Raw genomic sequence first — 23,819 nt, forward strand, 5'->3', positions numbered from 1 at the left:
CCCCACCCCCCGCTGTACCACCCCCCACCCACCCTGTACCCCCCCCCCCACCCTGTACCCCACCCCCCGCTGTACCCCCCCCCCACCCTGTACCCCCCCCCCCCCACCCTGTACCCCCCCCCACCCACCCTGTACCCCCCCCCCACCCTGTACCCCCCCCCACCCACCCTGTACCCCCCCCCCCACCCTGTACCCCCCCCCCACCCTGTACCCCCCCCCACCCTGTACCCCCCCCACCCACCCTGTACCCCACCCCCCGCTGTACCCCCCCCCCACCCTGTACCCCCCCCACCCACCCTGTACCCCACCCCCCGCTGTACCCCCCCCCACCCTGTACCCCCCCCACCCACCCTGTACCCCCCCCCCACCCTGTACCCCCCCCCACCCTGTACCCCCCCCACCCTGTACCCCCCCCCACCCACCCTGTACCCCACCCCCCGCTGTACCCCCCCCCCACCCTGTACCCCCCCCCACCCACCCTGTACCCCCCCCCCACCCAGCCTGTACCCCCCCCCACCCACCCTGTACCCCACCCCCCGCTGTACCCCCCCCCCCCACCCTGTACCCCCCCCACCCACCCTGTACCCCACCCCCCGCTGTACCCCCCCCCCACCCACCCTGTACCCCACCCCCCGCTGTACCCCCCCCCACCCTGTACCCCCCCCCCACCCACCCTGTACCCCCCCCCACCCACCCTGTACCCCCCCCCACCCTGTACCCCCCCCCCACCCACCCTGTACCCCCCCCCCACCCAGCCTGTACCCCCCCCCCCGCTGTACCACCCCCCACCCACCCTGTACCCCACCCCACCCACCCTGTACCCCCCCCCACCACGTGGTGTCGCTGCGCGTCACTCCCCGCATGGACGCGGGGTCGCTGCTGCCTGGTACAGTGCGTATCCACACAGACACAGGCAGACCCATCATCACACAGGGGGGGTGTAAACCTGACCAGTACGTGGCTTGTGAGGGTGACCGCGGTGTTGCTGGCTGCTGCTGCTGCTGTTGTGTCTCCTCAACGTGAGTTGAATCTTTAACGTGCAAGGCCCTGCTACAGTACAGTAACAGCTGATACACACACAGACACGTGTGTCTGTGTGTGTATAGGTCGACTCGGCCTCAAATGAGTACCTGGTACGGTGTGTAAACATCGCCATGGGGGAGACAAAGGCGGTCGGGCGTGGTGCTGGCCACCCACCCCCTCGTGTGCCGTGCCGGCCTTCATAGGTGCTGCTCGCTCACAGCACTTGCCCCTACAGTCTGTTAAGGTTACATGGGGGATCTTTGTCTGTGTGTGTATGTATGTGTGTGTCTGTGTGTGTCTGTCTGTCTGTGTATGTGTGTGTATATATGGGGAGCGGTGGTGTAGCGGTTAGCGCTACGCTGCTACTACGAACCCGGCGACCCGGGTTCGATTCCCGCTCACGGCCAACACCGGTTGCGATTATCTGAACCGGTCCTGGGCCTCCCCTAGGTCGACTCTGCCTCAAATGAGTCTCTGGTGCGGTGCAGTAAGCATCGCCACTGGGAAGACAAAGGCGGCCGGGCGTGGTGCTGGCCACCCACCCACCCCCTCGTGTGCCGTGCCGGCCTTCATAGGTGCTGCTCGCTCACAGCACTTGCCCCTACAGTCTGTCACAGTCTATGCGGGGGATCTTTGTGTGTGTGTGTATACTGGGTATCGCCTAGGTCGACTCGAACTTAAAGCTGAATAGGTACCTGGGGAGACAAAGGCGGCCGGGGGTGGAGCTAGTCACACCAGCCTCTCGTGTTGGGGCTTAATAGGTGGCCGCGACAGCCTGTCAGGTTACGTAACTGCAGCTGACGTCTATGTGTGTGTGTGACTTGTCTGTGTGTGTCTGTGTGTGTGACTGTGTGTGTGTGACTTGTCTGTGTGTGTGTGACTTGTCTGTGTGTGTCTGTGTGTGTGACTGTGTGTGTGTGACTGTGTGTGTGTGACTTGTCTGTGTGTGTGTGTCTGTGTGTGTGTGTGTGTCTCTGTGTGTGTGTGACTTGTCTGTGTGTGTGTCTGTGTGTGTGTGATTTGTGTGTGTGTGTGACATGTCTGTGTGTGTCTGTGTGTGTGACTTGTCTGTGTGTGTCTGTGTGTGTCTATGTGTGTCCTGTCTGTGTGTGTGTATCTTATCTATGTGTGTGTGCACCATTATGTCTATCTAGTTGGGTGTACATGACTGAGTGTGTCCGTCAGCGTGTGTTTGTCTATCTGCTCGTCTGTCAGTGTCTGTCAATCCTTGAAAGATCTGGCAAGACTGCGTTGGCTGGGTCATGTAGCCCGCGTGCCCGGCCACCACGTGCCCAAGCAGTTTCTGTTCGGCCGCATGGAGGGGGCTAAACGGGCACGACACGGGCTGGAGAGGAGATGGAGCTGATGCGGTAGGGGAGGACGTGGAGCTGAGTGGACTTGCCGATGAGCGGTACCAGCGGTGTCAAGATCGGCCTCAGTGGAGGCTGATAAGCGACGCTCACAACAACGATCAGAGCGCTGGGCGGATAAAATGCACCTAGCCTGGCACAGTAGGGACAGCTGGTGGTGCATCTACCGGTCATCTCAGTCAGCCAACCCATGGCACCTGCAGGGTCTGTCCCAAGATCTCCTGCACCTAGCCTGGCACAGTAGGCGGTACAGCTGGTGGTGCATCTACCGGTCATCTCAGTCAACCCGTGGCACCTGCTGGGTCTGTCCCGAGACCTCCTGTCAGCAGTGGGACTTCGACACTTCACGTGGTAGCCTCAAGGTGCACCTGGCCTGGCACAGGCGCCGGTGTATTGGTGTCTGTGCGTCTTTGTCTTTACCAGTGTATGCTTGTCCGTATTTCTGTCTGTCTGTCTGCAGTATGTCTGTGCGTGTGTGCATCTCTGAAGACGTCTGTCAGTGCATGTGTCGGCCTGCCACAATGCGTGTCTGTCCACGTGTCTGTCTACGTGTCTTCTTAGCACATGAAGGCCCATAGCCCGAAACGTCGCCTGTTGTATATATTTATCTCGCTGTGTGTTGTAATCGCCCCCAGAGGGCGCTAGAGTCGCATGTAAAAGTCAGTTGCACAGTGAGACCTCATCCCCTACCACGGTTGGGCCTAATATACGACGTTTCGCCCCACCGCGCGGGGGCCTTCTTCAGGAAGTGAACCGACAGCATTCAAGCTGAACTTTGAGTTGGAGCTGAATTCAGTTCAACGCCGGAGTCCGACGTTTTCCGACCCACGTGCCGACGTCGGGCCAACGTTCGTCCGACGTTTTCCGACCCACGTGGGTCACAGGTCACGTGAGGCGACGGTGACGGCGTGGGGAGGCCGTCATCATCCAGCAATGGTGATGCGATGTCGACGATGATAACCTTCCGTTATTATTATTTTGCTACAATAATGACAGATATGCTTGTGTGCACGGTTAAACTTCTTTCGCGCCGTACGTAACCAACGGTGCCGATCGGAGGTGCGGGGGAAGGACACCGATAAAGCCTTGGTGAGGTGCGCTGGTTTGCCTCGCGCGCGCCGGTGAGCCTGGCAATCGCTGGCAAACGATGCGTGCCACCTCCGGAGATGGTCCTCCGTGAAATGCTTTTCAAACGAAAAAGTCGTTTGAACGACCCGCGCGTGATTAACTAATCGATCAATCTCCGCGTCTTCCCCTTGCAGAGATGACCGGGGTGGAGGAGGAGAGATGGAGGAGACGGGTACCTGCTGGTGGTGACGGTGGCGGCGGTGATGGTGGTGACGGTGACGGTGACGACGACGACGACGATGAGTGCCCGGAGTTGGTGGCCACTCTCCTTCCCCACGAGCGCATTCCCATCACCATCATCTCGGGCTACCTGGGTTCGTGCTTTCTCAACGACAAAGATCTCCTCCCCCCCCCCCCACCGTGCTGCCTAGCGAGTAGAGCCTGTGTAGGCCGGGACAAGGCGCGCGGGCGGGTTGTGGCCAGAACCATGCACGCCCGGCCGCCTTTGTCTCCCCGGCGCCCGATGTTTATGACGCACCGCACCGGGTGCTCGTTTGAGTCGCTGTGCCACCGCTGCCTGTTCAAAGACAAAGATCCCCCGTATAGCCTTAACAGACTGTTGGGGCAAGTGCTGTTAGCGAGCACCCATGAAGGCCGGCACGGCACACGAGGAGTTGGTTGGCCAGCACCACGCCCGGCCGCCTTTGTCTCCCCAGTGGCGATGTTGACACACCGCACCAGGTACTCATTTCAGGCTGAATCGACCTATGGAAGGCCCTGGTCGGGTTCAAATATTCGCCGCTGTTTTGGCCGTGAGCGGGAATCGAACCCGGGTCTCCAGGGCCATGGCGTGGCACACTGACCGCTGTACCACCGCTCTCCATTCACGCGCACGCACACAGACACACACACACAAACACACACACACACAAACACACACACTAACACACACACACGCACAAACACACACACACAAACACACACACTAACACACACACTAACACACACACTAACACACACACTAACACACACACACACAAACACACACACAAACACACACACTAACACACACACACAAACACACACAAACACACACACAAACACACACACACAAGAGGCCTTCACCCAGCAGTGGGTAGATCACGGGCTGCGGCGGTGGCGACGACAATGACGACCCGCGGCTGTGTCCTCGCAGGAGCCGGCAAGACGACGCTGCTGAACTACATCCTCACGGAGCAGCACAGCAAGCGGGTCGCCGTGATCCTCAACGAGTTCGGGGAGGGTGAGTCTCGCAGAGCGACGCGGACACCCGGCACAGACACTCGGCACGGACACTCGGCACGGACACTCGGCACGGACACTCGGCACGGACACTCGGCACGGACACTCGGCACGGACACTCGGCACGGACACTCGGCACGGACACTCGGCACGGACACTCGGCACGGACACTCGGCACGGACACTCGGCACGGACACTCGGCACGGACACTCGGCACAAGCGAGACGAGTTCCATTCCCGCTCACGGCCGCCGACGCTGGTGACCGGCGCCGGATTATCCTAGTAGCAAAAGTAGCTACATGTGTAGTAGCTACGACACGTGTAGTAGTAGCTACACGTGTAGTAGCTACATATGTAGTAGCTACTACACGTGTAGTAGCTACGACACGTGTAGTACCTACATATGTAGTAGCTACATGTGTAGTAGCTACATGTGTAGTAGCTACATATGTAGTAGCTATGACACGTGTAGTAGCTACATGTGTAGTAGCTACATATGTAGTAGCTACTTGTGTAGTAGCTACTTGTGTAGTAGCTACTACACATGTAGTAGCTACTAGCAGTACTAGCAGTAGCTACTACACATGTAGTAGCTACGGGCCCCGCACTTTCAAGGGCCCCGCGCTCAACGCTTTCAAGCTATCAATTCCGGTTCAGTGATTCTGCACTTGCTCTATTACCATAGTACTATACCGCCTTCAGCTTTTACGAATGACTGGGTGTTTAAGGTTAGCGATTTGTCGTATTGTCTGGCTGTATAGCAAATGAAAAAATACAATAACTTTACTGCGCAAGTAAAAGATTCGTGTTTTAATATTTACGTGTTTTATTTTTATTTAGGGCCCCTTTATAACATATGCTACAGGCCCGGCACTAGCTTCGTCCGGCACTGCCGGTGACGGCTGTCTGAACCCCCTCCTGGACCTCCCCGAGGTCGACTCGCTCCGCAATGAGTACCCGGTGCGGTGGTGTCAACGTTGCCACTTTGGGGCAGTGTGGTGCTGGCCACCCACTCCCCCCTCGTGTGCCGTGCCACCCTTCATCGGCGCAACTCGCAACCGGCACTTGCCCTAACAGTCTATTGGAGGATACACGGGGGGGATGGGGAGGAGGGGCCTTAAAAGTAAATCTATATACTGTATATAAAAGGGAAATACGTGAATATGTGTGTTTGTTCGAAATGTTTAACGTACTTCCCAACATGCAACAAACTTGAAATTTGGCATGTGGGCAGCTTCCAGACTGTACACAATGCAAAAAGTATAAAAACAGACTTTTGTATTTGGAGGGGGGGGGGGCGCAATAATGGATATATTTTGCGCGGCAAGTGAGCGGTGACGTCACATCTGTGATGTCACCGCTCACTGTGCCTCCTGACGTCACGCAGTGTGCCTGCTGACGTCACGCAGTGTGCCTGCTGACGTCACGCACACCCCGCCCCCCACCCTCCGCGTAGGCCGTGTATTAATCCAAGACAAGAATCCAAGTCTCGGGCGAAGCCGGGTAGTCAAACTAGTACTGTATATGTGACAGGTGACGTTTCGGGAAATGGCCCTTTTTCATGGCAGACCCCTGGCTTCGGTCGGGGGGGGGGGGCACACAAACCCTGAAGTGCATCCGCCGGACAAGCCGCGGGCAGCGCCAGCGGACACTCGACGATGTGGCCGCGGCGTAGCGTACGACGCAGCGGGGATGGGGCACGGCGTAGAGCAGGGATGTAGCGGGGAAGAAGAAGCAGGAATTGGCAGCAGGGAAGAAGCAGGAATAAAGCAAAAGTGAATACGAGATGGAGCAAGAGAAGCAGGGATGAAGCAGCGAAGAAGCAGTAAGTAAGCAGTGATGAAGCAGCGAAGAAGCAGTAAGTAAGCAGTGATGAAGCAGCGAAGAAGCAGGGTACCAAGCAGAAATGAATACGAGATCGAGCAAGAGAAGCAGGAACGAGCGAGGGAGCGAGGGGGTGTGTGGAGAGGGAGCGGAGAGGGAGCGAGGGAGCGGGGAGGGAGCGGGGAGGGAGCGGAGAGGGAGCGAGGGAGCGGGGAGGGAGCGGGGAGGGAGCGGGGAGGGAGCGGGGAGGGAGCGGGGAGGGAGCAGAGAGGGAGCGAGAGAGCCGAGAGGGAGCGAGGGGGGAGCGGAGAGGGAGCGAGGGAGCAAAGAGGGAGCGGGGAGGTAGCGAGGGGGGAGCGGAGAGGGAGCAGAGAGGGAGCGGGCAGGGAGCGGGGAGGGAGCGAGGGAGCGGGGAGGGAGTGGGGAGGGAGCGGAGAGGGAGCGAGGGGGGAGCGGGCAGGGAGCGGGGAGGGAGCGAGGGAGCGGGGAGGGAGTGGGGAGGGAGCGGAGAGGGAGCGAGGGAGCGGGGAGGGAGCGGGGAGGGAGCGGAGAGGGAGCGGGGAGGGAGCGGGGAGGGAGCGGAGAGGGAGCGAGGGAGCGGGGAGGGAGCGGGGAGGGAGCGAGGGAGTGGGGAGGGAGCGAGGGAGCGGGGAGGGATTGGGGAGGGAGCGAGGGAGCGGGCAGGGAGCGGGGAGGGAGCGAGGGAGCGGGGAGGGAGCGGAGAGGGAGCGAGGGGGGAGCGGGCAGGGAGCGGGGAGGGAGCGAGGGAGCGGGGAGGGAGCGGGGAGGGAGCGGAGAGGGAGCGGGGAGGGAGCGGGGAGGGAGCGGAGAGGGAGCGAGGGAGCGGGGAGGGAGCGGGGAGGGAGCGAGGGAGCGGGGAGGGAGTGGGGAGGGAGCGAGGGAGCGGGGAGGGAGTGGGGAGGGAGCGAGGGAGCGGGGAGGGAGTGGGGAGGGAGCGAGGGAGCGGGGAGGGAGCGGGGAGGGAGTGGGGAGGGAGCGGAGAGGGAGCGGAGAGGGAGCGGGGAGGGAGCGAGGGAGCGGGGAGGGAGCGGGGAGGGAGCGGGGAGGGAGCGAGGGAGCGGGGAGGGAGCGAGGGAGCGGGGAGGGAGTGGGGAGGGAGCGGAGAGGGAGCGAGGGAGCGGGGAGGGAGCGGGGAGGGAGCGGGGAGGGAGCGGGGAGGGAGCGGAGAGGGAGCGAGGGAGCGGGGAGGGAGCGGGGAGGGAGCGGGGAGGGAGCGGGGAGGGAGCGGGGAGGGAGCGGGGAGGGAGCGAGGGAGCGGGGAGGGAGCGGAGAGGGAGCGGGGAGGGAGCGGGGAGGGAGCGGGGAGGGAGCGAGGGAGCGGGGAGGGAGCGGGGAGGGAGCGGGGAGGGAGCGGGGAGGGAGCGGAGAGGGAGCGAGGGAGCGGGGAGGGAGCGGGGAGGGAGCGGGGAGGGAGCGGAGAGGGAGCGGGGAGGGAGCGGGGAGGGAGCGGGGAGGGAGCGGGGAGGGAGCGAGGGAGCGGGGAGGGAGCGGAGAGGGAGCGGGGAGGGAGCGGGGAGGGAGCGGGGAGGGAGCGGGGAGCGGCGAGGGAGCGGGGAGGGAGCGGGGAGGGAGCGGGGAGGGAGCGGGGAGGGAGCGGGGAGGGAGCGGGGAGGGAGCGAGGGAGCGGGGAGGGAGCGGGGAGGGAGCGGGGAGGGAGCGGGGAGGGAGCGGGGAGGGAGCGGGGAGGGAGCGGGGAGGGAGCGGGGAGGGAGCGGGGGAGCAAAGAGGGAGCGAGGGGGGAGCGAGGGGGGAGCGATGGAGATGAAGCGACGTGGGGTCCCGCTTGCCACGCCGTGAGGTTGAGCGCTGAGGGCCGCACCAATCAATGGAGTCCTAATCGAGCCGCGGCGCGCGGCCCGGTAATTGATTTAGAGACGAGGAGCCGGAGCTGCTGATGAGGAGGTGGTGGTGGTGGGGGGGGGGGAGTGTTGGTGGGGGGTGTGGGGGGGGGTCGCGTGGCCGCGTTGCTGCGCCGTCTGCCTTAATTACCGATCCTGCCCGGCCGCGGGACGACTGCCATTCCGTGGCATTCAATTAGCAGCGCCTAATCACTCGCCGCCAGTTAACCTTTCGCATGCAGGCAGGCGGGCGGGCGCTGGAGAGAGAGAGAGGGCGGGAGAGAGCGAGTGGGGAGAGAGGGCGGGTGGGTGAGTGAGTGAGAATATGGGTGGGTGAGCGGATTTGGTGGGTGGGCGGATGGGTGAGTAGGTTGGTGTGTGGGTGGGTGAGAAGATGGGTGGGCGAGTGGTTGGTTGAAACTATCGGTGAGTGGGTGGGTGGGTGAGTCGATAGATTTGTGGGTGGGTGAGAAGGTGAGTGACTGAGAGGGTGAGTGAGAAGATGGGTGGGTGAATAGTTGAGAACGTAAGTTTATGGGTCTCTATGTGAGTCTGTGGGACTCAATGGCAGTCTATGGGACTCGATGTGATTCTGTGGGATGCTATGTGAGTCTATAGGTGTCTATGCGAGTCTATGGGTCTCTATGTGAGTCTGTGGGACTCAATGGCAGTCTATGCGTCTCGATGTGATTCTGTGGGATGCTATGTGAGTCTATAGGTTTATGTGAGTCTATGGGTCTCTATGCGAGTCTATAGGTTTATGTGAGTCTATGGGTCTCTATGTGAGTCTATAGGCCCCTATGCGAGTCTGTGGGTCTGCGCGAGTCTACATGTCTCTATGCGAGTCTATAGGTCTCTATGGGAGTCTATGGGACTCTATGTGAGTCTATGGGTCTCTATGCGAATCTATAGGTCTCCATGGGAGTCTATGGGACTCAATGTGAGTCAAATCCACACGACAACGGGGATCGAGAGAGAGAGAGAGACACGCGAACTCCAAACACGCAGCAGGCGTCAGGGGTCGGGATCGAACCCATGACCTCCTGTATACCGAGCGAGGCAGTAACACCTCGCCACCGCAGCGCCCGATGTACATGCGTGTGTGTCCCTCTCCCAGCATCCAACGCGGCTTTTCGCGAGGGAGGAGGGGGGGCTGGAAGGGGGGGGGCACGGGGGGGGGGGCGAGGAGGGGGGTCGCACGTTGACAGATTTAACGTCCGGGGGTAAATCCCTCCCCAATTTGTTGCCATGGTGAATAATTAACGAGGCTGCTCCCGTGGATCACCCTGAGCAGGTTGAGCAGGGGGAGCACAGCGAGGGTAGTGGTGGTGGTGGGGGGCCGGGCCGAAGGCGAGCGAGGCCCTGGGGGGCCCCCAGCACGCTACGCCGACGTCAGCAGTCGCCCCCCCCCCCCCACTGGTTCGCGGTGAGGGGAGGGAGGGGCGAACCTGCATTTTGCCCCAGAGATGAATTCATAATCAAGGGGGGCCACACTGAGGTTCGATTCCCCGAACGCGGGATGCCTCGCTGGGTGTCGAGCTTTGAGCGTCTCTGCGCCTTGCTCTGGAGTAGGGGGGAGAGGCCATCGCCTCCGCTCGGGAAGTTTCTGTCCCGGTGCCGACGCTGCGTTTGTGGAGGTCAGCCCGGCTACGTCTGCTCGGCACCGGTCCACCTCCTCCTCCACCGGCCCGGCCTCTCTCCCCTCCCGGTGGTGACGCGGCGTTCCACGTCCCAGCGGCTCGTGCCCAAGTGCCCGGTCCGTCCGAGAACGTTGGCCCTCTCTCCCGCCGCACACTTCCGCAGCTTTTGTTTCGGCGAGAAAACTCTGGTACCGCTTGACGCATTCTGGGCCTCATCGGCAGTGTCAGGCTCGCGAAACAAATGCCGCTGGGTTTGCTGGGTGTTTTTGGCCAGGACACTGCGGCTTCACCATGGGGCGCTGTGCATTGCAAATGGCAACATTTAACTGAGAGTTCGCAAGTGAGATCTATTTTTATGGTTGTCGATGTGTGACTCTGTGGTTTTTTATGCGAGTCTATGGGTCTCTGTGTGAGTCTATGGGTCTCTGTGTGAGTTTATGGGTCTCTTTGTGAGTCAATGGGTCTCTGTGTGGGTATGGGTCTCTACGTTCATGTGCCTCTGTGAGTGGAAATGCTCTATGTGAGTCTATGGGTCTCCATGTGAGTCTATGGGTCTCTGTGAGACTTTGGGTCTCGTAGATGCATGGGTCTCGGAGTGTAAATGTCTCTATGGGAGTATGGATCTCTATGTGACTCTATGGGTCTCTTAAGTCCATGGGCCTCCATGAATGTAAATGCTCTATGTGAGTCTATGGGTCTCTGTGTGAGTCTACGGGTCTCTGTGTGAGTCTACGGGTCTCTGTGTGAGTCTACGGGTCTCTGTGTGAGTCTACGGGTCTCTGTGTGAGTCTATAGATGTCTAACTCAATGGGCCTCTGTGAGTGTAAATGTCTCTATTTGCGAGTCTCAATGTAGGTCCATGTAAATCCACATCAGGCCGTCGCTGTTATTTTTGTAAATAATCATTACATTTGAATAGTTACTCCTCTGAGTGGCTGTGGTCCAGGAGGGCGAGCGGGGTGCCGTGTGACTTGAATTTCGGCGGTTCGGGGTGGGGGGTGGGGGGTGTGTGTTGGGCAGTGCGTCCAACCCACCATCCCTCTCATCCCTCATCCCCTTTGCCCCCCTCCCCATCCTCCTACCCCTCTCGAACCAAGCCCCCAACGGCCATTACCGCTGGTCGTACAAGATGTTGGGGGAAATCGATTCTCGGTTAACCGCTGTTTGTCCGTGATTAACACTTAATGGCTCACAAATTATTTAGCGTAATGGGGTTGTTCGTCACCAAGCCAGCGGCTCCAAAGTCACCGGCGGGTCCAGACTAGCGACAGAAATAATAGAATAATAGATGAGAGAGAGAGAGGTGGTGGGGGGGGGGATAGGTGGGGGTGGTGGGGGGAGAAGAAGGGCTGACCAGAGGGTTCCGTACGGCACAAAGGCAAAGGTCCCCCGCATAGCCCCCCTTAAACAACAACAACGGCGGACTGTTGGGGCAAGTGCTGTTCGCCTATGAGAGGGAGGTCCGATAGCGCGGGGGTTCAGCGCCGGCTATAGGGTTGCGGTGTGACGAGGGGGGGGGGGGGGGCTTGTACCGCGTGTGCTACCCACGCCCGGCCGCCTTTGTCTCCCCCCCCCCCCCCGGCGCTCGTGCGTGAGATCAACACAACAGGAGGACGAGCACCGGTCCTGATATCAATTTGTCACCGGTGTTGGCTAACGCGCGGGAATCGAACATGGAGACGAAGATGCCCCCCCTCCCCCCCCCCCCCGCATGGCCTCTTTCTTTTTTTTCTCTGACAGCCTGCCGGGGCGAGTGATGCCAGTGATGTCCGTGCACAGCACACGGAGGTGCGCGTTGGGTGGCCGGCAATGGTGCTTTTGTCTCCCCCCAATGACAATGTTTTTTGCACACCGCACCGGGGTACTCGTTTTAAAGGCCGAGTCGACCTAGGGGAGGAGGTCAAGGACTGGTCGCTGATGTTATCTGTGAGCAGGATTGGAACACACACACACGTAATACAGTACTGGTAATACCTGAGTGGTGGGTGTAGTGGTTAGCGCGCCGCGCCACGAACCTGGTGACCCGGGTTCGATTCCCGCTCACGGACAACACGTCCTGGGGCCTCTCCCCTAGGTCGACTCGGCCTCAAATGAGTACCTGGTGCAGTGAATATCAACATCATCGCTGGGGAGACAAAGGCGGCCCGGCGTGGTGCTGGCCACCCACCCCCTCGTGCGCCGTGCCGACCTTCATAGACACTAACAGCACTTGCCCCTGACCGTCTGTTAAAGCTATTCGGGGGATCTTTGTCTTTGTGCGAGAGTGCGTGCCTGTCTCATCGGCTAGTCATCTCAGTCTCGCGTGGCACTCCGAGTGCACGTAGCCTGGCACAAGCGCCGTGGTGACGTCACCGCGGCGAATGGCGGCTGTTGTTTTGTCTCTCGTCTGTCTTTTGCTTCCTTTCTGCCTTTGTCTCTCCCGAATCCTTGGCGTCTGTCTCGTGAAAATCACCACGGTCGTTAGTAGCGCTGCTGCAGCAGCAGCAGTAGCGCATTGAGAATCAACAACAGGATTAGTCGTGGGAGGGTGTGAGTTGTAGGAGTTGGTTACGGTGTGGGTCGAAGTGCGGGCAGGGTGTGTGTGTGGTGTGTGTGTGGTGGTGTGTGTGGTGGTGTGTGTGTGTGGTGTGTGTGTGTGTGGTGTGTGTGTGGTGTGTGTGTGGTGTGTGTGTGGTGGTGTGTGTGGTGGTGTGTGTGTGGTGGTGTGTGTGTGTGGTGTGTGTGTGTGGTGTGTGTGTGTGTGGTGGTGTGTGTGTGTGGTGTGTGTGTGGTGGTGTGTGTGTGTGGTGTGTGTGTGGTGGTGTGTGTGGTGGTGTGTGTGTGTGGTGTGTGTGTGTGGTGTGTGTGTGGTGTGTGTGTGGTGTGTGTGTGGTGGTGTGTGTGGTGGTGTGTGTGTGTGTGGTGTGTGTGTGTGTGGTGTGTGTGTGTGTGGTGTGTGTGTGTGTGGTGTGTGTGTGTGGTGTGTGTGTGGTGTGTGTGTGCTGTGGGTGGTGGTGTGTGGTGTGTGTGGTGGTGTGTGTGGTGTGTTTGCTGTGTGTATGGTGGTGTGTGTATGGTGGTGTGTGTGTTGTGTGTGTGGTATGTGTGTGTGGTGTGTGGTGGTGTGTGTGTGTGGTGTGTATGGTGGTGTGTGTTGTGTGTGTGGTATGTGTGTATGTGGTTTGTGTATGTATGGTGTGGTCGTGTGTGTGTGTGTGGTGTGTGTGTATGTGGTGTGTATATGTATGGTGTGGTGGTGTGTGTGTGGTGTGGTGTGTGGGGTGTGTGTATGTGGTGTGTGTATGTATGGTGTGGTGGTGTGTGGTGTGTGTGTGTGTATGTATGGTGGTGTGTGTATGTATGGTGGTGTGTGTGGTGTGTGTGTATGTGGTGTGTGTATGTATGGTGTGGTGGTGTGTGGTGTGTGTGGTGTGTGTGTGGTGTGTGTGGTGTGTGTGTGTGTGTATGTATGGTGGTGTGTGTATGTATGGTGGTGTGTGTGGTGTGTGTGTGCGTGCGAGCCCGTTACGGCTGCTGATTTACGCTCTTGCTCGCCGCTGCCCTCGCGCCTCGTTAACTCCACCACTCATTTGCATTTTAATTGACTGCGTAACAGTCTCCTACGGGCGGGGGTCGGTAAAACCCTCCCCACCCACCCCTCCTGCTCCCCCCCTCCTACTAAACCCCAATAGGAGCCCCCCCTCTCTCCCTGCCCCCCCCCACCAAACCCCCCGCCCGCCCCCCCTTCCTCGTTTAATTTTTAATCCGCTCACAAATCACAATCCGCGCCCGCGTTTATCGCGCGTCTTCGCCGCCCGTCCAATTCTCAACGGGCTCCTCCGGATCTGGCAGAGGGAAGGGAGCGACGGCGCCCAGGGATTGCCCACAAGGACACTGGACTCGTATATAACGGCAATCATAATGATGGTGATTGTTGTTGCCTATTTATCCATGAAAGCCGCCTCGCTGAGTCCAAAGGCTGATTATTCAGAAGGCTACAGTGGGATATTTGGCTAATTCCAGTAATGAGTTTGGCTTCTTGGGAGTCTCTGGGTCTCTGCGTGAGTGTCTGGGTCTCTGTGCGAGCCTATGGGTATATATGTGAGTCTATGGGTCTCTGTGTGAGCCTATGGGTATTTATGTGAGTCCATGGGTCTCTGTGTTAGTCTGTGGGTCTCTGTGTAAGTGTATGGGTCTCTGTGTTAGTCTGTGGGTCTCTGTGTGAGTCTATGGGTCTCTGTGTGAGTCTCTGGGTCTCTGTGAGGAGTCTATGGGTCTCTGTGAGGAGTCTATGGGTCTCTGTGTGAGTCTCTGGGTCTCTGTGAGGAGTCTATGGGTCTCTGTGTGAGTCTCTGGGTCTCTGTGTTAGTCTGTGGGTCTCTGTGTGAGTCTATGGGTCTCTGTGTGAGTCTCTGGGTCTCTGTGAGGAGTCTATGGGTCTCTGTGAGGAGTCTATGGGTCTCTGTGTGAGTCTCTGGGTCTCTGTGAGGAGTCTATGGGTCTCTGTGTGAGTCTCTGGGTCTCTGTGTGAGTCTATGGATTTATGTGTGAGTCTCTGGGTCTCTGTGTGAGTCTATAGGTCTCTGTGTGAGTCTCTGGGTCTCTCTGTGAGTCTATAGTTCTTTATGTAACTATATAGGTCTCTGTAAGTGTATGGGTCTCTGTGAGTCGATGGGTGTCTATGTGTGTTTATGGGTCTCTATGTGAGTCTCTGGATTTTTATGTGAGTCCATGGGTCTCTGTGTGGGTCTGTGGGTCTCCGTGTGAGTCTATGGGTCTCTGTGTGAGTCTTTGGGTCTCTATATGAGTCCATGGGCCTCTATATGAGGCCATGGGTCTTTACGTAAGTATATAGGTCTATGTAAGTGTATGTGTCTCTGTGAGTCGATCAGTGTCTGTGTGTTCATGGGTCTCTATATCTATATGTGAGTCTATGTGTCTATGTTAGTCTAGATTGGTCAATACCAGTTCATTTTTTTGGCTTTCGGATGATAATGAATAACAAGCACACACACACACACCAAAAGACAAATATCCCCATGTAGCCTTAACAGACTGTTAGGGACATTGCTGTTAGCGAGCACATATTAAGGCTGGCACGGTATACGAGGGGGTAGGTGGCCAGCACCACGCCCGGCCGCCTTTGTCTCCCTAGTTGGCGATGCTTACTGCACACCGCACCAGCTACTCATTTGAGGCCAAGTCGACCTTGGGGAGGCCAGGACCGGTTCAGTTAATCGTCGCCGGTGTTGGCCGTGAGCGGCAATCGAACTCGGTTTGCGTGGGTTCGCAGCGTAGCGCGCTAACCGCTACACCGCCGCTCCCCACACACTCGCACGCACAAACCCCCGCGGAGCAGACGGATCCGCTGGGCGGCATTGCTTCAGCGCAAGCAAACCTGTGGACGGGTTTTGACGTCCTGTGTCTCATCAGCAGGTCGACGAAACCGTCGCACCAACGCTTCTGACGTGGCGTGCTCGAAGAAGGGCACTTGGTTTGTGGGATGTGTAAGAAACGACTTGGAGTTATTGTGTAGGGGGCAGAGGTCGCAACCGGGCACCCGATACCCGTACCCTACCCGTACCCTACCCGATACCCGTACCCTACCCAATACCCGTACCCTACCCGATACCCGTACCCTACCCGTACCCGTACCCTACCCAATACCCGTACCCTACCCAATACCCGTACCCTACCCGATACCCGTACCCTACCCGATACCCGTACCCTACCCGATACCCGTACCCTACCCGATACCCGTACCCTACCCGATACCCGTACCCTACCCGATACCCGTACCCTACCCGATACCCGTACCCTACCCGATACCCGTACCCTACCCGATACCCGTACCCTACCCGATACCCGTACCCTACCCGATACCCGTACCCTACCCGTACCCTACCCGTACCCGTACCCTACCCGATACCCGTACCCTACCCGTGCCCTACCCGATACCCGTACCCTACCCGATACCCGTACCCTACCCGATACCCGTACCCTACCCGATACCCGTACCCTACCCGATACCCGTACCCTACCCGATACCCGTACCCTACCCGATACCCGTACCCTACCCGATACCCGTACCCTACCCGATACCCGGCTACCCATACCCGACCGGGTTAGGGTACCCGTTTGCGACCCTGGTGCGGCCGGGTACGGGTACGGGTAGACCGTGAGTCACTGGTGAGTCACCGTTTGTCACTCATTTCCCAACGTCTTGTCTCTTCTCACAATTAAAGTTCCTAGAATCAACCCACCCGCGCCTGCAACATGGCTTCATCCCAGAGGTCGCAATCAGGTACCCGATACCCGTACCCTACCCGTACCCGGCCGGGTACGGGTAGCCGGGTATCGGGTAGGGTACGGGTACCTGTTTGTGACCCTGGTGCGGCCCGGTACAGGTACAGGTAAGGAATCAAAACCCGTTTGCGACCTCTGGTAGGGGGACATGTGGTGAAGGATGTGTGTATTTGTGTCTCCGACTTACGAACGAGTTTGGTTCCAGAGGTCTGTTCGTTAGTCGATTCGTTCGAACTCTACTCCTGTTGATTCCAAACCTGTTGTACGGCATGTGCACTAAACACGGGGAGTGGCTTGAAAAGTTGTTTAATTTCCTGTAGATGTAGATGCCATTGGTTCTTCACGTTCTGCAGATGTAGATGCCACTGGTTCTTCACATTTTGTAGATGTAGATGCCACTGGTTATTAACGCTCTACAGATGTAGATGCCACTGGTTCTTCACGTTCTGCAGATGTAGATGCCACTGGTTCTTCATGTTCTGCAGATGTAGATGCCAATGGTTCTTCACGTTCTGCAGATGTAGATGCCACTGGTTCTTCACTCTCTACAGATGTAGATGCCACTGGTTATTAACGCTCTACAGATGTAGATGCCACTGGTTCTTCACGTTCTGCAGATGCAGATGCCACTGGTTCTTCACGTTCTGTAGATGTAGATGCCAATGGTTCTTCACGTTCTACAGATGTAGATGCCACTGGTTCTTCACATTCTGTAGATGTAGATGCCACTGGTTCTTCACGTTTTGCAGATGCAGATGCCACTGGTTCTTCGCGTTCTGCAGATGTAGATGCCACTGGTTCTTCACGTTCTGCAGATGTAGATGCCACTGGTTCTTCACGTTCTGCAGATGTAGATGCCACTGGTTCTTCATGTTCTGCAGATGTAGATGCCAATGGTTCTTCACGTTCTGCAGATGTAGATGCCACTGGTTCTTCACTCTCTACAGATGTAGATGCCACTGGTTATTAACGCTCTACAGATGTAGATGCCACTGGTTCTTCACGTTCTGCAGATGCAGATGCCACTGGTTCTTCACGTTCTGCAGATGTAGATGCCACTGGTTCTTCATGTTCTGCAGATGTAGATGCCAATGGTTCTTCACGTTTTGCAGATGTAGATGCCACTGGTTCTTCACATTCTGTAGATGTAGATGCCACTGGTTCTTCACGTTTTGCAGATGCAGATGCCACTGGTTCTTCACGTTCTGCAGATGTAGATGCCACTGGTTCTTCACTCTCTACAGATGTATACACCACTGGTTCTTCACGTTTTGCAGATGTAGATGTTCGTATTTCTGAAAGTTCGTAAATAGAATGTTCATAAGTAGAGGAGTCCCTGCAAGCAGGCCAATGAACAGCGAAGAGTCGTGTGCACGCGCGAGCACGTGAGCGAGAGAGACAGAGAGAGAGTCAGTGGATGGATCCATCGTTCGATCGATTTGCTGGATTTTTTAACGAGCCAATTAAACGGCCACCCGTGACTCGTTATGGCAAAACCACACCACGGATCGGAGACTTAAAACAAGTTTGTTTGTTATCGATAGTTCAGTATTAGTTATCGATAGTTTAGTATTAGTTATCGATAGTTCAGTGTTAGTTATCGATAGTTGAGTGTTAGTTATCGATAGTTCAGTGCCAATTATCGATAGTTTAGAGTTAGTTATCGATAGTTGAGTGTTGGTTATCGATAGTTCAGTGTTAATTATCGATAGTTCAGTGTTAGTTATCAATAGTTCAGTGTTAGTTGTTGATAGTTCAATGTTAGTTATCGATAGTTCAGTATTAGTTGTCGATCGTTCAATATAAGTTATCGATAGTTCAGTGTAAGTTATCGATAGTTCAATGTAAGTTTTCGATAGTTCATTGTAAGTGATCGATAGATCAGTGTAAGTTATCGATAGATCAGTGTTAGTTATCGACAGTTCAGTGTTAGTTGTCGATAGTTCAGTCTTAGTTGTCGATAGTTCAATGTTAGTTATCGATAGTTCAGTGTTAGTTATCGATAGTTCAGTGTTAGTTATCGATAGTTCAATGTAAGTTATCGATAGTTCAGTGTTAGTTATCGATAGTTCAATGTAAGTTATCGATAGTTCAGTATTAGTTGTCGATAGTTCAATGTAAGTTATCGATAGTTCAGTGTTAGTTATCGATAGTTCAGTGTTAGTTATCGATAGTTCAATGTAAGTTATCGATAGTTCAGTGTAAGTTATCGATAGTTCAGTGTTAGTTATCGATAGTTCAATGTAAGTTATCAATAGTTCAATGTAAGTTATCGATAGTTCAGTGTTAGTTATCGATCGTTCAGTATTAGTTATCGATAGTTTAATGTTAATTTGCCTTTTATGTTCTGGAGGGACGACGCTTGGTTATCTTGCTGTGGTCTGGAGCTGTTGTTGTTGTTTTCATTGCGCCCTGGCCCAAAGCCTAACAATTCAGACTTTAAAAAAATGAAATAACAACGTGTTGTTCCTTCTCCTTTCGTGCGGATTCGTGGCAGCAGGTTAAAGATGCAATGTTTCGATTTGTTATCAACTCAGAAGCAGAGTGCATCTCGTCCGTTCCCAATGTAAAGGCGTAAAGTCAGCAGCAGCAGCGGCAGCAGCGGCGGAGTGTTTACGATGAGGGTCGACGGTTTGCGATTCGTGGCCGCACCACTCGCAGGCCGACGAATCTTCGATGCGCCGTTTGTGCACCACGTGGCCCATCGCATTTGTGCACCACGTGGCCACATCGCATTTGTGCACCACGTGGCCACATTGCATTTGTGCACCACGTGGCCACATTGCATTTGTGCACCACGTGGCCCATTGCATTTGTGCACCACGTGGCCACATTGCATTTGTGCACCACGTGGCCACATTGCATTTGTGCACCACGTGGCCCATCGCATTTGTGCACCACGTGGCTCATCGCATTTGTGCACCACGTGGCCACATCGCATTTGTGCACCACGTGGCCCATCGCATTTGTGCACCACGTGGCCACATTGCATTTGTGCACCACGTGGCCCATCGCATTTGTGCACCACGTGGCTCATCGCATTTGTGCACCACGTGGCCACATCGCATTTGTGCACCACGTGGCCCATCGCATTTGTGCACCACGTGGCCCATCGCATTTGTGCACCACGTGGCCACATTGCATTTGTGCACCACGTGGCCACATTGCATTTGTGCACCACGTGGCCGCATCGCCCGATCCCGATTCGGTCTATTGTCAACCTTTGGCGACGTTTTAGTTTCAATTTTCAGTTTCATTTATTTTGTATAGCCCTGTGAGCCATTAGGCTCTTGAATCGGGGTGCAACCGCAACAAAAACTAAAAACTAAAACACGAACAAGAAAACATCTTGAAGTGACTATGCGCAAACAGAAAAATCCAGGAAGGTTGAGGTGGAAGGTTGAAACCGGGAGGTTCCACGGCGTTGTTTATATTCAGTTCCTTATTCTTGGGTTTTTTCAGTAAAGTAACGTAGGTAAAAAATCAAAATGAAAATTATAAAAATAAAAGTAAAATAAAATAAAAATCACGACGTGACTTTACCGACAAAACCCAAGAATATGAATCCTTGCAGTCACGAAAGCTTCAAATCTAGAATTCAGTTCCTTGCTGACCTCTCTCTCTCTCGCTCTCTCTCTCTATGTAGCCGCTCCCGGTCGTTTCTTGTCGCGTTGTTTGCGGCCGGCGTCACTTGCCGAGCCTGCCCGCACTGACCCTGGCACCTGTGAAGCGGAGTTTCATCGCCCGTCGGATCTCTTCGCCTGCGCTCTGAGTGCAAGATCGCGATTCTCATTCGCGCTGTGGAAGCCGCTGCGGCCGGGTTGCTGTCAGAGACACCCCCCCCAAAATGCATTTGAATGTTGTACTGTACTTTCTAATTGCACCTCCCTTGTTTTCGAGCCCGATTTTGGGTCGCGCTTCGAACGACGCGGCCGCTTTTCTCTCCGCGGTGAGATGCGCCCCCCCCCCCCCCCCCCCGATAGCAAGGCGACTTCACGCTCGAAGGTGGCGAGATGTTAGCAACCTCGCCTGGTGAGGTCGTGGGTTCGATCACTGCCCTGACTGACGCCTGCTGCTGCTGCTGCTGTATATTTGCAGTTTGCGATGTCGCTCTCTCTCGCTCTCGCTCTCTCCCCGTGGTCGCGTGGGAATTTTTCTCCGGACCCTCCGGGGTTTTTCCCTCTCCGCATTTAGAATCAACGTCACGCGTTTAAGAGTCATTTGGCTGCGACACATTTCAACGTGACGGTAAGCCAGAGGTCGCAACCGGGTACCCGATACCCGTACCCTACCCGATACCCGGCTATCCGTACCCGGCCGGGTACGGATAGCCGTTTGCGACCCTGGTGCGGCCGGGTACGGGTTACGGGTAGGCCGTGAGTCACTGGTGAGTCACCGTTTGTCACTCATTTCCCAACGTCTTGTCTCTTCTCACAATTCAAGTTCCTAGATTCAACCCACCCGCGCCTGCAACATGGCTTCATCCCAGAGGTCGCAACCGGGTACCCGATACCCGTACCCTACCCGATACCTGGCCGGGTACGGGTAGCCGGGTATCGGGTAGGGTACGGGTACCCATTTGCGACCCTGGTGCGGCCGGGTACGGGTACGGGTAAGGAATCAAAACCCGTTTGCGACCTCTGCGGTAAGCCCGCTTCGTTGAGCTTTCATTTGTGACAGCCAGGCCGCTTCTGAAAAGAATTGCTCTATAGGGCTCAGTGGGGCCTTAGGGGCCGCCCATAAATGACGTCACGCACCTGGGGGTGGGGGGGGGTCAGACATTGGTGACGATGTGTGACGAGGGGGGGTGGGGTTGAGAAATGTGACGTCACATCAAAATGCGCAACTTTAAATAAATATAGACAACACGTTCTGCTTAATTAAATAGACTTTTTAATAAATGTTTTCTCCTACAACATCAGAGTGCAGCGCCACATTAAATACGCACTACAATGACAATAGTTTAAAGCGATTTGAAGCATGTTTTATTTTGGGGGGGGGGGGGGCAGAGCTTTGTGACGTCATATTTGAGGGGGGGGGGTCTGACTTTTTGTGATGCCGTGTGACCAAGGGGGGGGGGGGGGGGGGGTCAAAAATCGTCCAAAATCACGTGACGTATAATTTTTGGACGGCTCCTTACCCGGTAAAATAACAAAAAACACTTTAAGACAGCTTATAAAATAACAGTTCCAAAATTAAACAAAACATTTCATAGGTAATCTGAACGCGAGTTTTCATGACCCCACGCTACAGGCAGACTGACTGAAAAGGCATTCCGCGTAAAAAATACATTCCGCTTGATGGTCTTCACTATTCATGGCGGTGATGTTTGTGATGTATGCCACGGCTGTGGCACGTCGCCTCTGGATTATTTATCATTGATACATGTTCATCGTCACCGGCGAGCGCGCTGTTCGTCTTATCCCAGCTCCGTCTCCAGTTCAATCGAGCTGTGTTCCTGCTGGATCAGATGGACAGATCGACGGTTAAACAGACAGGCAGACGCACAGACGCACAGACGCACAGACAGACACACAGACGCACAGACACACCGATGCACAGACGCACAGACGCACAGACACGCAGACAGACACACAGACACAGACAGACACACAATTAGATGGTTAAACAGACGCACAGACACACAGACGCACAGACACACAGACGCACAGACACACAGACGCACAGACACACAGAGAGACGGATGCACAGACACACAGACACGCAGTCGCACAGACGCACAGACACACAAATAGACGGACACAGACAGACGGATAGATCTATAGATGACTAAACGGACAGGCAGACGCACAGACGCACAGACGCACAGACACACAGACGCACAGACACACAAATAGATGGACACAGACAGACGGACAGATAGATAGATGACTAAACGGACAGGCAGACGCACAGACACACAATTAGATGGACACGCAGACAGACGGATTCACAGGCGCACAGACGGAGGAGAGGCTTTAGTGGATTGGGGGGGGGGGGCAAGCCGCATCGCCACCACCAAAAACCACCGCCACCACCAACCACCACCAACCACCACCACCACCCACCACCACCAACCACCACCAACCACCACCACAAACCACCGCCACCACCACCACCATCAACCACCAACCACCACCAACCACCACCACCAACCACCGCCACCACCACCACCATCAACCACCAACCACCACCAACCACCACCACCAACCACCATCAACCACCAACCACCAACACCACCACCACCACCAACCACCAACCACCACCAACCACCACCACCAACCAACACCAACCACCACCACCACCAACCACCGCCACCAACCACCACCACCACCAACCACCACCACCACCACCAACCACCAACCACCACCAATCACCACCACCAACCACCACCACCAACCACCACCACCAACCACCACCACCAACCACTACCCGCCTCTTAGCAGGCGAGTCGTCGTAAATTAGCGATGTTTTTAATCAAAATCATCGCCGTCATTCTCGGCGTTACGCGCCCCGCGCGGGAATAGAGCCGCACGCGCCCCGCCGCAAACTACCCCCCCACTTAGCGCGGTCACGTGATCCACCAGCGTCTGTCCTTGCTGGGGGGGAGGGGTGGGGGGTGTGGGGGGGGTGAGGTGGGGGAGGGAGTGTGGGGGAGGGAGTGAGGTTTGGGGGGGGTGAGGTGTGGGGGGGGGAGGTGTGGGTGGGAGTGAGGTGGGGGAGGGAGTGAGGTTTGGGGGGGGTGAGGTGTGGGGGGGGGGTGAGGTGTGGGGGGGTGAGGTGTGGGGGTGAGGTGGGGGGGTGAGGTGTGGGGGGGGGTGAGGTGTGGGGGTGAGGTGTGGGGGGGGGGTGAGGTGTGGGGGGGGGGTGAGGTGTGGGGGGGGTGAGGTGTGGGGGTGTGGGGGGGGGGGTGAGGTGGGGGAGGGAGTGAGGTTTGGGGGGGGTGAGGTTTGGGGGGGGGGTGAGGTGTGGGGGGGTGAGGTGTGGGGGTGAGGTGGGGGGGTGAGGTGTGGGGGAGGGAGTGAGGTTTGGGGGGGGTGAGGTGTGGGGGGGGGAGGTGTGGGTGGGAGTGAGGTGGGGGAGGGAGTGAGGTTTGGGGGGGGTGAGGTGTGGGGGGGGGGAGGTGTGGGTGGGAGTGAGGTGGGGGAGGGAGTGAGGTTTGGGGGGGGTGAGGTGTGGGGGGGGGTGAGGTGTGGGGGGGTGAGGTGTGGGGGTGAGGTGGGGGGGTGAGGTGTGGGGGGGGGTGAGGTGTGGGGGTGAGGTGTGGGGGGGGGTGAGGTGTGGGGGGGGGGTGAGGTGTGGGGGGGTGAGGTGTGGGGTGTGGGGGGGGGGTGAGGTGGGGGAGGGAGTGAGGTTTGGGGGGGGTGAGGTGTGGGGGGGGGGGTGAGGTGTGGGGGGGTGAGGTGTGGGGGGGTGAGGTGTGGGGGTGAGGTGGGGGGGTGAGGTGTGGGGGAGGGAGTGAGGTTTGG

The 23,819-nt window shown here is 56.9% G+C and overlaps 1 protein-coding gene across 1 annotated transcript in view; it reads left to right on the forward strand.

Moving 5' to 3' along the window:
- Positions 1 to 854: 854 nt before the first annotated feature.
- Positions 855 to 23,819, forward strand: part of LOC144947573 (uncharacterized) — a 99,630-nt gene continuing 76,665 nt past the window's right edge. The window contains 3 exon segments of the mRNA XM_078876786.1: positions 855 to 886; positions 3,656 to 3,835; positions 4,657 to 4,743. Of these exon segments, the coding sequence (XP_078732912.1) occupies positions 862 to 886; positions 3,656 to 3,835; positions 4,657 to 4,743 (292 nt within the window). The 5' untranslated portion in view covers positions 855 to 861.

Source organism: Lampetra fluviatilis, chromosome 46 (genome assembly GCF_964198595.1).
Source record: "Lampetra fluviatilis chromosome 46, kcLamFluv1.1, whole genome shotgun sequence".
Taxonomy (NCBI): domain Eukaryota; kingdom Metazoa; phylum Chordata; class Hyperoartia; order Petromyzontiformes; family Petromyzontidae; genus Lampetra; species Lampetra fluviatilis.